This window comes from Helianthus annuus, chromosome 14 (assembly GCF_002127325.2).
Source record: "Helianthus annuus cultivar XRQ/B chromosome 14, HanXRQr2.0-SUNRISE, whole genome shotgun sequence".
Classification (NCBI taxonomy): Eukaryota; Viridiplantae; Streptophyta; class Magnoliopsida; order Asterales; family Asteraceae; genus Helianthus; species Helianthus annuus.
Window position 1 is genome coordinate 45,118,773 of NC_035446.2, and position 13,613 is coordinate 45,132,385.

Sequence of the window (13,613 nt, forward strand, 5' to 3'; positions counted from 1 at the left end):
AGTTGGTTCGAGAGTTCCCGCATCTCGGATGGCGCGAGTCGATAAGGAGCTTTGGCTACGGGGTTAGCTCCAGGAATGAGGTCAATGCGGAAGTCAATATCATGACTGGACGGTAATCCGGGAAGATTATCAGGGAACACCTGAGGAAATTCACGTACCACTGGAACGTCTCTGATTTCTGTCTTCCTTTTCTTTTCCTTCTCCGCTACTACGATGTTAGCCAAGAAAGCTCTGTATTCCTTGCGGAGATACTTGCTAGCTTAGACACACGACATGAGCTTGAGACCTTTCGAAGCAGTTTCACCGTACACACATAATAAATCACAATTTGCGAGTAAGAATCGAATCATCTTGTCGAAGCACAGAACTTTAGCATGGTTTTCGCGTAGAAAGTCTATGTCTACTATGAGGTCAAAACTTCCGAGCTGCATCGGAATAAGGTCGATTGGGAAGACGTGATTGTTGACTCAAGAGTACAATCACGAAGAACAGAATTTACGGCGACAGTTCTTCCAGTAGCGACTTTAACTTCGAATGACGAGAGGAGATAAGAACGCTTACGACTAAGGAGCTTCTCAAATTCAAATGACACAAAGCTGTTATCGGCTCCAGTATCAAACAAACACGATGCATAAATACCATTCACAAGGAACGTACCATTAACCACGTTGTTGTCAGTCTGGGCTTAACGAGCATTGATGTTGAAGGTTCTGGCGCGTGCTTGTTGCTGCTGCTGGGGCTCTTGCTTCACAACCCTATTCGGGCACATGTTTGCAAAATGGTTAGGATCACCACATGCAAAGCAGACTCGAGCATTGATCGCGGGTGCTTGAGCTGCGTGTTGGTCTTGCGGGGCTGGGAGTAGAGCTTGATAAGCAGTGGCTTGAACTGGGGCTTGACGAGGACCATAGCGACAATTGGCAGTAAAATGGCCGTACAAATTGCAGTGAGCGCAGAAACGACAGGCAAGACCCACCGGATGATGATATGAGCATGTCGGGCAGAGCGGGTGGGGACCTGTGTAAGCACGCTTTGCTGGCGGCGCTTGAGTCACTGGTGCTGGTCGAGGATGAGACTGCTGCTAAGCCGGTACGGCTTGCAGAGGAGCAGCAGTGGTTGTGACAGCACAGTTTTTGTTGCTGGAGCTGCTGTTGTTGTGCTTCTTTCTTCGACGTGATGACTTGGATGCTTGAGCAGTGGTGGTGTCGGCGGTTGGTGTAGTAGTAGCTTGATGCAGAGACTTGGAGGGCTTATCTCAGAAACCAGCTTTTACTCGCTTGTCATTGATCTCGGCGGCAAGCAAGTAAGTTTACTCGATCGATGAGGTTTTCGCGGCGTGAACAAAATCGGAAACACAATCGGGTAGAGCTCGAATGTATCAGTATTTATGAAGAAAAAAAAGGTTTATCTAACATATCGACCCGTTGCACCCATTCTAATTTTACCATTTCGACCCGTTCTTTGTTATAGTGCTGACTATTTAGACCCGTTTTTTATTACAGTGCTGCCCAATTCTACAGGTTCTTTATTACAGTGCTGCCCAATTCTACCCGGAATACAGAAATTATTCAACCAAATCAACACATTTCCTACTTTGGGCAAGTTTGCCAGGACTACCCATTGTCTTTAGTCTTGATTTTGAGACAAACTGGATTTCTTGCCAGGCAAACTCCATACAATCATTTTACACAACAGTTACTTCTATCAAATTTACCTCCATTTTGGTTACTGTAACACAACAAAACTATAATGTTGCAGATACCCTTATCCAGGCTCACATACATGCATATCAATAGTACTATTTCTAGAACCAAACATGCACTGTTGACTATTATCTTAAATTATGCAGATTTGAGTTTCAATATCTTAAGCTCGGCCTTTACAAGGATTAAATTTTTACTTTTTATTTTTTTTTTTTTGAAATTTTACCTTCTCTAAATAGTCTAGGAAAATAAGTAGAATATCATGATGCTAACAACATATAAACTCAAAACAGATTAGCATAATGATAACAAAATAATCTTAACTAACACCTTGTTCCATAGATGTCATGAAAGAGATCCTGAAACGCTTTTGGAATTTCATCGCCTTCGGTCGGGTCATAATATCGAGACCGGCTTGTGGAGGATGGAATGAGGTATGAGAGATACTTGGAAACTGAAATTCGTCGGATCCATAGGCTTTGTTCCAAGCGCTGCTCTTGCTCCTGCTCGTAAAAGTAACGTTGCCTCTCCATGTTCCAAATTATTGCGCGTGCCCGAATCTCAGCTTGCCTTTCACAACGTTCGGCCTCTAACGCCTGGCATTCAATCTGCTTTTGTATGTTGGTAACCATTGTCATCAATTCACTGTGTTGTTTTTGAGATTGAGATGATTGCATGTTAGCTAGGTCTTGGAGGCCAGTCAACAATGTGGTCATATCCGGTTGTGGTATGTCCGAGATTTCTTGTTCTGTGAGTTTCTTTGGGAAGGAGACTCGTTGCAAGTTCACCCGATCATCAATTATGTATTCTGTTGAAGATTCTGAGAACTTGAGATTAGGAAATGAGCTTGTTGATATCAACCGGTGATGAGGGGGGATAATCTCGACGGATTCATCTTCAGACACCGCTCCCAATTGAGTGAGTATCTCAGATAAGTAGTATCCATGGGGAATGCTTTGTAGATGAGTTTGCTCATACATATCCCATATGTTATCGATCATCAAATGGGCAAAGCTATATAAGTAATCTCCTGTGAAGGAGATATATCTCACTGCCAGACGCCTCTTCATGAGGAGGGTGAAACGTGCACACCCCTATTTGCCACAAAATTTGCACTAGTGGAGTCATATTTGATTTCTCACACACTCTACTTTCCTCTACACCAAAAACAGTCTTGCAGGCTTCAGCGCATCTTCTTTTATTTTCATCACTGGTGGTTTGAAAATCCGCTTCTTTAAACCGGGCATACGGAAAATCCTTGCGTGTGTCTACTCCAAGAACATCTCGAATGATTACAGGTGTGATCGTGTACGACTTTCCGTCCACTATTCCAGTCAAGTCGTCCCCGCTTCTTGATAGTGATGACACCCACTGAATAACAACTCGTTCATAGATCCTGTCACAGCTGAGGTTAAGCAACTGTTCCCAGCCCATTCGCTCAAAGCGTTCTCTGATGGTATAACCCTCGAATTCGGTCGGATGCAATGACTTGCCTATGATAATGCTTTTAAGTTTCTTCAAGAACAAGTCCTTTCGTAGTGCGGGAGGGTGTTGGGACAATGTTAATCCAGGAGTAAATTTCAAAGCCGTGTCATCATCATCCCTTGCGCGTTTCTCTCCAACCATTCTGTGAAATGATTCAATGTCTGTCACAAAAACCATCTCACAATGTATCATCTATGAAACACAAATCCAAGAGTAATATGCTTAACATGCAGCAGCTCAATGTTATCCTTAGGACCAAAACTAATTTTGTTTCAAACTAAGATTGATGAATCTCATCAATACGATCAACAGAAATTTTAATTTTGGAACCCTAACTAAACTCAACAATTTTGGATGTTTATAAAACTAGAAAGGCCCTCATATGTGTTGGTTTTTTTTTTTTTTTTGGTTCAAAGATAGACAAAATTCAACCGGTGGAGCGTTGAGATAAAAGCTAAACCGTATCTGGGATTAAAAAAAAAAAAAATTTGAAACTAAAGTCTATTAACCTCGTTTCTGGTGTCATAAAACCCTCATTTTTTAAGAAAATTCCACCGTGGATAGTAAAAGACGATACAATCTTATCAGCCAAAAATTGTTGCGATAATATGAGTATGTTAATGTTGAAAACTCAAAAAGAATCAAGATTTTTACCTTGCTAACTAATAAATCACGCTTCTTTCTGCTTCAATCGTCATTGTGAGTGTTGTTGGAGAAGAGACCTGTTTTTGTATAAAAGTTAACTTTTAATCTTTTTCTCATATGTGGATGATATAGATAAAAGATGCCTCTAGCACGGGGCTAGAAACAGAGGACACACGGAGCAAAAACAGAAATCAAATTAACAGATAAAATTAATGTTCCCGAGTAATTTAACAGAAGGAGGTGAGGGGAGGGGAGGGGAAGGATAATTTTCTCTCCTAATCTCTCCAATTTGGGAGGATGAATATATGGTTATATTTGGTCATATTTTCTTCCCTTTTCCCTCCCCTCCCCCTATTAAATGAAACTCAGGAACATGATTTTTCATATTTTCATCTCTTTTCCCTCCCCTCCCCCTGTTAAATGAGTCTCGGGAACAGAGTATGAAATCACGTACAAGACAAGTGTTGGAGCTGAGCCATTTATCTCACTCCTAATATTAATGGCTCAAAACTACGGGGAATTATTCCATATATGAGTTTGTAACTTTTTTGTGCATAACAACTTGTACATTATGCTTTGTGAGTTTTTCAAAAAAAAGTTGATTTTTCACTTTTAACCAAAAGGTTTTTACCTTTTTCAATTTTAACCCTATATAATTTGTTTTTTAATTTTAACCCAAAACTTTTCATTATTTGCAATTTAACTTCGCAACTTTTGTCACTTATACTTTTCATCTTTCGGAAATTTTCGTTTTACGTATAGTTCTAATTTTTTCGAGCTAATTTGACGCAACGTGCATGTGTGGTTCAACGTTTTTACCTCTCTTTTTCCATGTTTGACAGGTTCGTCGCAACACACATATCCTAGGTCGAGTCAGTGTTGGTGGTCGATAACGTTTGTGTGACATTAGTACTATTTGACACACCGTTTTACGCCCCGCCGCAACGCGGGGTGTGCTTTGGGGGGTTTCCAAAGAAAAAATGGTTATGCATATGGTTGTCGTGACGTTGGCTTTGGGGGTTTTCCAAAAAAAAATATTTTTTTTTTTACTTTTCACCCAAAAGTATTTCATAAATTACTTTTAACCCATCACTACTTTTTTTTTTTTACTTTTAACCCAAAACTTTTTATCTTTTGTAATCTATTCTCATAACTTTTTTTACTTTCAACTTTGATCCTTTATAGTTTTCATTTTTCGCAAATTTTTCGCTTTATGCTTGGTTCTAAATTTTGTGACTTAATACATCGCAACGTGCGTCTTTTGTTTAACGTTTTTATGTTTCGTTCTAAATTTTGCGAGTTAACACGACGCAACGTGCGTGTGTGGGTGAACGTTTTTACATCGTCTATTTTTTCCCCGTTTGACAGGTTTAACATAACGTGCGGGTCCTAGATTGACTTAATTATAACTAAAGAATCCCAGCCGCATTGCGGCGGGTAGCAATTCATAACTTGTACTTTGAGCTTAGGGAGTGCTTGAAAAAAAAAACTTTAATTTTCACTTTTAACCCAAACATTTTATGTTTTACATTTTAACCCCTTTTCATTTTTACTTTTAACCCAAAATTTTTCATCTTTTATAATTTAACACAACACTTTATTATTTACAACTTTCGTACCCCATACTTTTTATCTTTCGCAAGTTTTTCGTTTAACATTTCGTTCTAATTTTTGTGAGTTAACATGTCGTAGCGTGCATGTGAGGTTCAACGTTTTTGCTCGATTTTTTTCATATTTGACAGACTCGTCGCAATGCGTCCATTTTCCCTTTTTGAAAAGTTCGCCGCAACAGGCGGGTCGTAGATCGACTAAGTTATTATTTTCTACGTTTTATGTTTCTGGTTAATTTCTTCGTATTAAGACACTGTAGCGGGTGTGTGTGGTTCAACGATTTTAGTCAGCTTTTCGTTCAGTGTAATTTTTACCATTTTCTCTATTTTATTTTTACGATGTTGAGAGTCGATGTGATTGTGGCATTGGTGCTACTTAGCACGGTTTTACGAACGTTTTTAACCTCTTAAATTTTTTACTAATTTTTTGTTTCAGTTTACCCCTATACTTCCTTTACTTAAAAACTATTTATTACATGCATATTTTATGTACGGGTATGTGTAAATATGATTTCTTCTACAACTTTTTTGTGCATCATCACTTGTACATTGTGCTTTGGTTGTTTTTTAAAAAAAAAAACTTGATTTTTTTACTTTTAACCCAAATGTTTTTATCTTTTACAATTTTAACCCTACATAATTTGTTTTTTAACTTTAACCCAAAACTTTTCATTATTTGCAATTTAACTTCACAACTTTTGTCACTTATACTTTTCATCTTTCGCAAATTTTCGTTTTACGTATAGTTCTAAATTTTTCGAGTTAATACGACGCAACGTGCATGTGTGGTTCAACGTTTTTGCCTCTATTTTTCCATGTTTGACAGGTTCGTCGCAACACGCATATCCTAGGTCGAGTCAGTGTTGGTGGTCGATGACGGTTGTGTGATATTAGTACCATTTGACATCGTTTTACACCCCGCTGCAACGCGAGGTGTGCTTTGGGGTTTTTTCAAAGAAAAAATGGTTATGCATATGATTGTCGTAACGTTGCTTTGGGGGTTTTCCAAAAAAAAATATATTTTTTTTTACTTTTCACCGAAAAGTATTTCATAAATTACTTTTAACCCAAAACTATTTGTTTTTTTTTTTTTTTTTTACTTTTAACCCAAAACTTATTATCTTTTGCAGTCTATCCTCATAACTTTTTTTACTTTCAACTTTGGTCCTTTATAGTTTTCATTTTCCGCAAATTTTTCGCTTTATGCTTGGTTCTAAATTTTGTGACTTAACACATCGCAACGTGTGTCTTTGGCTTAACGTTTTTACGTTTCGTTCTAAATTTTGCGAGTTAACACGATGCAACGTGCGTGTGTGGGTGAACGTTTTACATCGTCTATTTTTTCCCCGTTTGACAAGTTTTACATAACGTGCGGGTACTAGATCGACTTAGTTATAACTAAAGAATCTCCGCTGCATTGCGGCGGGTCGCAATCCTAGTTTTTATAAATAACATGTTCAAACAATTGAATAAATAATCTATCACGTGTGGCCTAGTTGTTAGGAGATTTGGATTCTTCAAGAATGGAGACTCAAGTTCAATCATCATTTGTGTCACTTTGATGGATTAGACATTGATGGATAGAGTCTAGTCTCTTTGTAGAGGTGTCAGGCTCTATCCTGAGCCCACCCGTGTTTTCGTCCCACCGTGTGTTACACGAGAGAGTTCTGCTCTTGTAGTGGTACAACGACTGTCAAGTGGCAGACGACGGTATTGTTTCCCGAGGGAACACCCAAGCCAAATTGTGAAGCCAGCGTGAACCCATTTAAGAAAATATAGCCTGGCCAAAGTGGGGCAACGAAGCTCTCCAATTTAGGGAGTGCGTTAGCCTAATACAAGAAAGTCGTCGTTCCAAAAAAATAATTGAAAAAACAAATAGAGAAAGGGTGTTTTGGTCCATTCTCGCTTGAACTCCTTTCCCCTTTTATTTTCAAACGGCTATAACTTTTTCATACGTTAATATTTAAAAAAAATATCACCATATTAACGAGCATTTAATTCTCTTTAATTCGAGCAGCCTATAGCTATAGTTTTCTTAAAATTTTTACATGATTTTAAATACCCATTACGCTGATTTGGAATACTCATTACGTGATTTAATTATAGTATGTGAAACCGCAGTAAGTGATTACGTAGTTACGTAATAATAGTTGACTATGTATTTATTATGTGACTACGTGATTTTGAATACATATTTCGTGATTACGTCATTATAGTATACTTTATGTGAAATCACACTGAGTGATAACATTATAAGCATAATTTTAATAACATTAGTTATAACAAATCATATTGAATGTGTAATCACGTAATAAATTTATATTGAATTTGTAATCACGTAATGAGTATTCATAATCCCGTAGTCATGTGCTGAGTATTTGAAAATCATGTAATCACGTAATGAACTAATAGGTATTCAAAATCGAGTGAAAAGTGAAGCACCACACCTGTGTAGGAATGATGTAAGCCCCTATTTGACATTTTCCATGTCCTGTTTCCACCTGAACCAAAACCTTTAGCCTAAAATTCCAAAGAGTTTTGAGATTCTATTCAATCTTAACAATAAGAAATTTTGTTGGAAAATAACTTGTTCGACGTGTGGCTCAATCCCTTTTTATATTAATTTTTAGTATTATTTTTCTTTAAACAAGTTTCAGTAATTGTTTTTTTAGATGATTTCTATAGATATGGCAATATGAACATTGAGCTAGGTGTTACAATTGCCGTTTAATCTTTTCCAAACCCTCTTCAGTTGTCAACTTTTTAACAAAAATAAACAATATAATATTAATTAAAACGTAACCGAAGAAACCCTCAAATAGTAACACTTAGCTCAGTATTCGAAGTTATCTGAAACGACCTAAGCATGTTGCTTGCAAAGGGTATAGGACTATTGAACGTTTTTATTCACCAAGTTACGTATTATCAAGCTTTATAATCACTTTTTACTAGCGATTATAACGACTACTAATCAAGCCATCCAAAAAAACCCACCAAAATTTCACAAAAAGTACACCCTCGCTTTACTTTGCAACCGAAAAAAAAAAAAAAACACGTCGAATCAAGCCAATCATGCTTTAAATTTACATTCTTCACTACAATGTGTAATAACTTCCGCCTTTGCAGCCTTGGAACCAAAGAACTAGCCACTTACTTTCTGTCTTCTTGATCTGCATCAGATTCTTCCTATAAAAGTCAACGGAAAAGTCAAATGTACGATCATGAATGGTCAATGGCCAACCCTATTCACAAATAGCATAAGATGTTACCTCTGTAGGTCGTGTTCCTTTCCCACCTATACACTTGGAAGCACTGATACTCGCGCTCTTATACAGGCTTCGGGCACTGTAATTTCCTTTGTTAACTTCATCTTCGACGTTTTCTGACGTTTGCTTTTCCGTATTGTTTTCTTGAGGATTGTCTTCCTCTTTTGGTGCAGGAACTCGCTCCCTGGGTGGGCCCACATTTTTATAAGTAAGTAATTAATTTAAACAAAAAATTTAGATTGGTGAGAAAGTATAAATACACTAACTTGCCTTGGAAGGGAAGCATGCTGCCTTAGCAGTGGAGTGGTCTTACCAGTTCCACCTTTACCATGACCCTCCTCAAGATGTGCAAATTGCTTTTTAAACCGGTCAACCCCGCTGATATTAATTACACAATAAAATTAATTTATGATAATAATTTGAACTAGATTCGACAAAAATAATGTAATATTTGTTAACCTCGGGTACAAGAAGCTAGTTTGTTCACCGCCACGTAAATATTCCTGAAGCATTTGAGGATGATACTCCAAGATCTAGTGATAATAAATGTATAATTCTTGTAAAAAAAATATAAACATAAACATAATAATAAGAAATATTAACTAATAACCAAACCTCTCGATAAATCAACTCTCTGACATCATCTTTTGCCAGTTTTCTCCTCTCAAACTCGAATTCAAGTTTGGATATGGGCAGAGTGGATGGTTCTCGCTCCACATTTGACAACCCGTTAAAGTAAGGATCGGCTAGTGCCTACAAAAGAAAGCATGATGGATATCATCATTCTGTTTATTAATATATATTTTTTTAGATATACCTCTTCCGCTGATGGGCGGTCTTTGGGATCAAATGCAACTAGGCGTTCCAGCAGTTTAAGAGCCAAAGGATCTACATTAGGAAACTTGTGTGTGAAAGGAACCGGCTGTTTTTTCCGCATATTATTAAGGTATCTTCTTGCCTTTTCATTGCGAATCTGCATATTTCAATATATAGTAGGTAAGTGACCCATTCACCTAGGGTTATAATTTGATTTCTAATGAGTCAGTCAAGCAGGTATTATAACTACAAAATAAACGGCTCAAATAAGAGCTAACCCTAGCAATAGTTTCCGGCGGAGGAGTGCCGAGCAAATCGGTCATGAGATCCAACTGATGTACCACATTCTTTCCAGGAAACAACGGTTTACCCGTAAGCATTTCCGCAAATATGCATCCAATGCTCCATATATCAATGGCTGGAGTATACTGCAAAACAAAGAATCTTAGCAGTCGCCATTTCCAAATTTCAAATTAATATTCCACAAATACAAGTTAAATAAAAACACTGTTATTTTCCGAGGACCCATACACTTAAAAGTGGCAAAATGGTTAAACAGGTCATCTGTTAGTACGGGTTGACCCACAAAAAAACTAGTAGTCCACTTTTTGATAGATAATTAATGTGTTAGTTATGATTACAGAAAAAAAAAACAAAATTATAAATAATTTTTTTAAGGTTTTATTTTGGGTTCATTTAACATGTTGCCCTTTTAGATTGACTTTTTAATTTGACCCAATTGAAATAAAATACAGCCCAAATCGACCCACACATTAGCAAACAGGTCGAAATTGCCAAATCAAATACCAATACCTTAGAAAAAAAGGAGCCACACAATTCAGGAGCACGATACCATCGGGTTGCAACATAATCCTGCATTATTAACCAAGAAAAACGATGCGACTTGTTTCTGAAAATAATAATACTAATATATGAGAGTACACGTACAGTCCAGAATATGGCAGATGGTGCATCGTTAAAGGACACGCGAGCAAGGCCAAAGTCACAAATCTTCAATTTACAGTCAGCATTTGCAAGAATGTTTTTGGGCTTTAAATCTCTATGAAATACATTAGCTGAGTGAATATACTTTAGACCGCGAAGAACCTGGTACAAGAAAAACTGATGATGTTCGGGTGTCAAATCGTCATTGGCTCTAATAACTTGATGAAGATCGGACTCCATCAACTCGAAAACTACATAAATGTCCCTAAACTCTCTTCTAGAAGGAGGAAGCATAATATGCCGAATTTCGACAACATCCGGATGCTTAAGCAATCGAAGGAGTTTGATTTCTCTAAGGATTCTTGTGGCATCGGAAACATGTTCGAAAACATCGTTGATTTTCTTAATAGCAACTTTTTCGCCTGTTTGTGTATCGGTAGCGGATCCTACAACACCATAACTTCCTTTACCAACAACTTCTTGAAGTTCGTATCTACTCGCCTCACAATACTCCGTGAAGAACTCTCGTTCCAACTGTGATTAACAACAACAAAACAAAAGCATGCTTCAGATTCATATATTTATTTGTCATAGAAAATAATAAACTACATTCATTATCTGTTTAAATTTCATAAACAGACAATAAAAAAAAAATGGTTCTTTCTATCACATGATACGATGAAAATGACAGTATCAAATTTCTTTCTCCTAGGATTAAAACCAAAACACACACTCTGTGACATCTTCCAAAGGCAAATCAACAAGAATAATCATATAAGTATTTTTTTGCACAAGAACATGCTTCCAATTCATATATTAGTAGTGGGATTGTCAGGATCAACTCAAACACTAAAAACAACGAACTATGGGGTCCAAAATCAAATATTGGTCAAGGCTCATAGATATTTGAGATATAGGTTATCGTGGTGGGATATTGATACATGCAGAATTTATCTATAAAACATAAAATATATATAATAATATCAAAAGTCAAAAGGGACCGACCGATGTTTGACAACCATATTATGTAGAGGGTCGATAACCTATATCGCAATGCATAGCATGCGAAAGCCTCCAAAAATTAAATTAATTTAAACCAAGTAAAATCAAGAGATGGATATATATTAAAAAGTGACAAAAAAGATGATGATTCAAAGAAAGAAAATGAGAGCAAAGCAAACCCATGGATGAATCTATAACAATAAGAAAGAATGATGAATAAGAAAAGTGAGAGATAAAAACCAACCCTTTTGAGAGGATCCATGGGGGAGGAAGCGATGCGTTTCGGAACTCTGATCTTGTGATCGAAATCCTCAACAATGGTAACAGATGGATAATCGGCCGCATTGGGGTTAGTAGAATGATTGTGACGTTGAAACCAGCGGCGAATCCCATCCACCAATGTTGAAACCCCCATACCATAAAACACGGTGGAATTAGTGACCCACGGGTTTTTCGGATCGCCTTGATTCTCGATGAATCGGAGCCGCTGAATCTCAGCATTCTCTGGTCTCTCTCTCTCACTATCAGTTGTATTTGTATGTAGCAGCGATTCTATTCTATTCTAGGTTGAAAGCCAAGTGATGCCTCATGCCTTTCGATACCTCTTTTTTCCTACGCTTTTATTTTTTGTTCTTTTCTTTTTCCCTTTTTTCCTCTTTTTGTTAGTGGTTTTCTTAGTGGTTACGAGGTTTGAGGGTGGAAAAAAAAAAATTGAGCGTCAATTCCTTTTCCTCCTTTCTCTGCTCTTTTTGAAACCCCCTACATTAATTTGTTCTTTAATTTAGAAACCCTAATCAATTCTCAATCTTACCAAAATTATGAAATCATTTCCTTCTTTAATTTTATTTCAAATCAAAAACCCTAGATGTTACACAATCATCCACATTCCCTAATATTGCTATTTGGATTACTCTCGGCGTGTGTAGATTGTAGATTTTCTTCTTCAGTCGATAACTTTTTCAATTGAATCTGTCATATCTTTGAATTCTTTGTGTATCTTTATCTATTAATCAGCGACCAAGTCTTGATGATTGTTAGAAGAAGAACGATGGCGGTAACCGGTGTTTCTTTGAATTCCAGTCGCAGTCGGATTTATTTTACGAACTTATGTTTAGATTTTGTTTAAACGCTGCTCTGATTTCCTATTGTGTTTTTTGTTTCTCGAATTAGGTCGACCGGTTGCATGTGGTTTTGTCTTAGTGTAGGCGGAATGTGCTCTCATTGTTCTTATGTGGTGGATAGAGTATATGATAAAGCAAAACATGTTGCTACTTTTTGTAGGATTTGCCAAAGCTTAATAGATATCCTTCAAGGGTTTTGTATGTGAGTGGTAATGCTCTTGAGAGTTGCCTTCGGTCAGAGAACTATGTAACAATAAAACCATTGATATGTGAAGTTGAAGACACAACACTTCTGGATCTTATACCGTTTCTTGAATGTAAGCACTTCAATTGATATTCAAATAATATTATTTGATTTTTTTTTTAAATTGAACTTAATGCTAAGATTTATGGTTTTTTTAACTGCAGATGTTACATGCCATAGCCCTGCTGATATTCAACCTTTACTAGCTTCATATCATGGGCATGATATAGTGACAGGGTTCATTGAACGTTTTAAAGAACATCAGAGGTAAATTTCAGTTGTTTTTTAATTCCTTTTAACAAGTTGTGGGTTTTTAATTAACTTCTAACCTAAGGTGTTTGTTGTGATGATTCAGGAGAAGGCGGGAGCAGAAGCAACAAGGTCATTTGTAGCGTTTCTGATGTGATGGTTTCTAGAAAAGATCCAGATAAGTAAACCCGTTACATAGATTTGAGATCGAATATGATCACAACTATAAAGATTGTTGGTCGGTTTAACTTTTAGATCATCTCATGAGGAGTAGAAAACCATTTAGCTATCGGGATCTCATTTTTTACCATGAAATTTTTGGACCCCTCAAGAATAAAAATTCAGTACATGACTCTTAAATTGCATACAGGGAGGTATACTTAAATCTGATAACTCAATAATATTATTTAGATATTATTTGTGTAACATATGTGGGCCTTATATAATTTATACATGGCACCTTGAAACTGGTTTACTTAAATAGACTTACCATATATATAATGTATACTTTAAACCTTAAAGGTTGT

The 13,613-nt window shown here is 36.8% G+C and overlaps 2 protein-coding genes across 3 annotated transcripts; both read right to left on the bottom strand.

Annotated features, from left to right (window-relative positions):
- Nucleotides 1-1,886: 1,886 nt before the first annotated feature.
- On the bottom strand, nt 1,887-4,085 carry LOC110908367. Of its 2 annotated transcripts, none has more exons than XM_022153303.2 (2): nt 3,843-4,085; nt 1,887-3,330 (listed from the first exon to the last, which is right to left on the bottom strand). In XM_022153303.2, exon 2 carries the CDS (start codon nt 3,327-3,329, stop codon nt 2,718-2,720), a length of 612 nt encoding a protein of 203 aa, XP_022008995.1. In that variant the 5' UTR covers nt 3,330; nt 3,843-4,085; the 3' UTR covers nt 1,887-2,717. The 2 variants fall into 2 exon arrangements, with proteins under 2 accessions (XP_022008995.1, XP_022008994.1); XM_022153302.2 differs by having other exon boundaries at nt 1,887-3,349.
- Nucleotides 4,086-8,349: 4,264 nt separating this feature from the next.
- LOC110908368 (mitogen-activated protein kinase 9) lies at nt 8,350-12,108 on the bottom strand. Its single transcript, XM_022153304.2, has 10 exons — nt 11,717-12,108; nt 10,474-11,004; nt 10,339-10,398; nt 9,804-9,953; nt 9,527-9,682; nt 9,325-9,462; nt 9,169-9,242; nt 8,980-9,087; nt 8,713-8,893; nt 8,350-8,629 (listed from the first exon to the last, which is right to left on the bottom strand). The coding sequence occupies exons 1-10, from the start codon at nt 11,885-11,887 to the stop codon at nt 8,594-8,596; spliced, it is 1,605 nt and encodes a 534-aa protein (XP_022008996.1). The 5' UTR covers nt 11,888-12,108; the 3' UTR covers nt 8,350-8,593.
- Nucleotides 12,109-13,613: the final 1,505 nt, after the last annotated feature.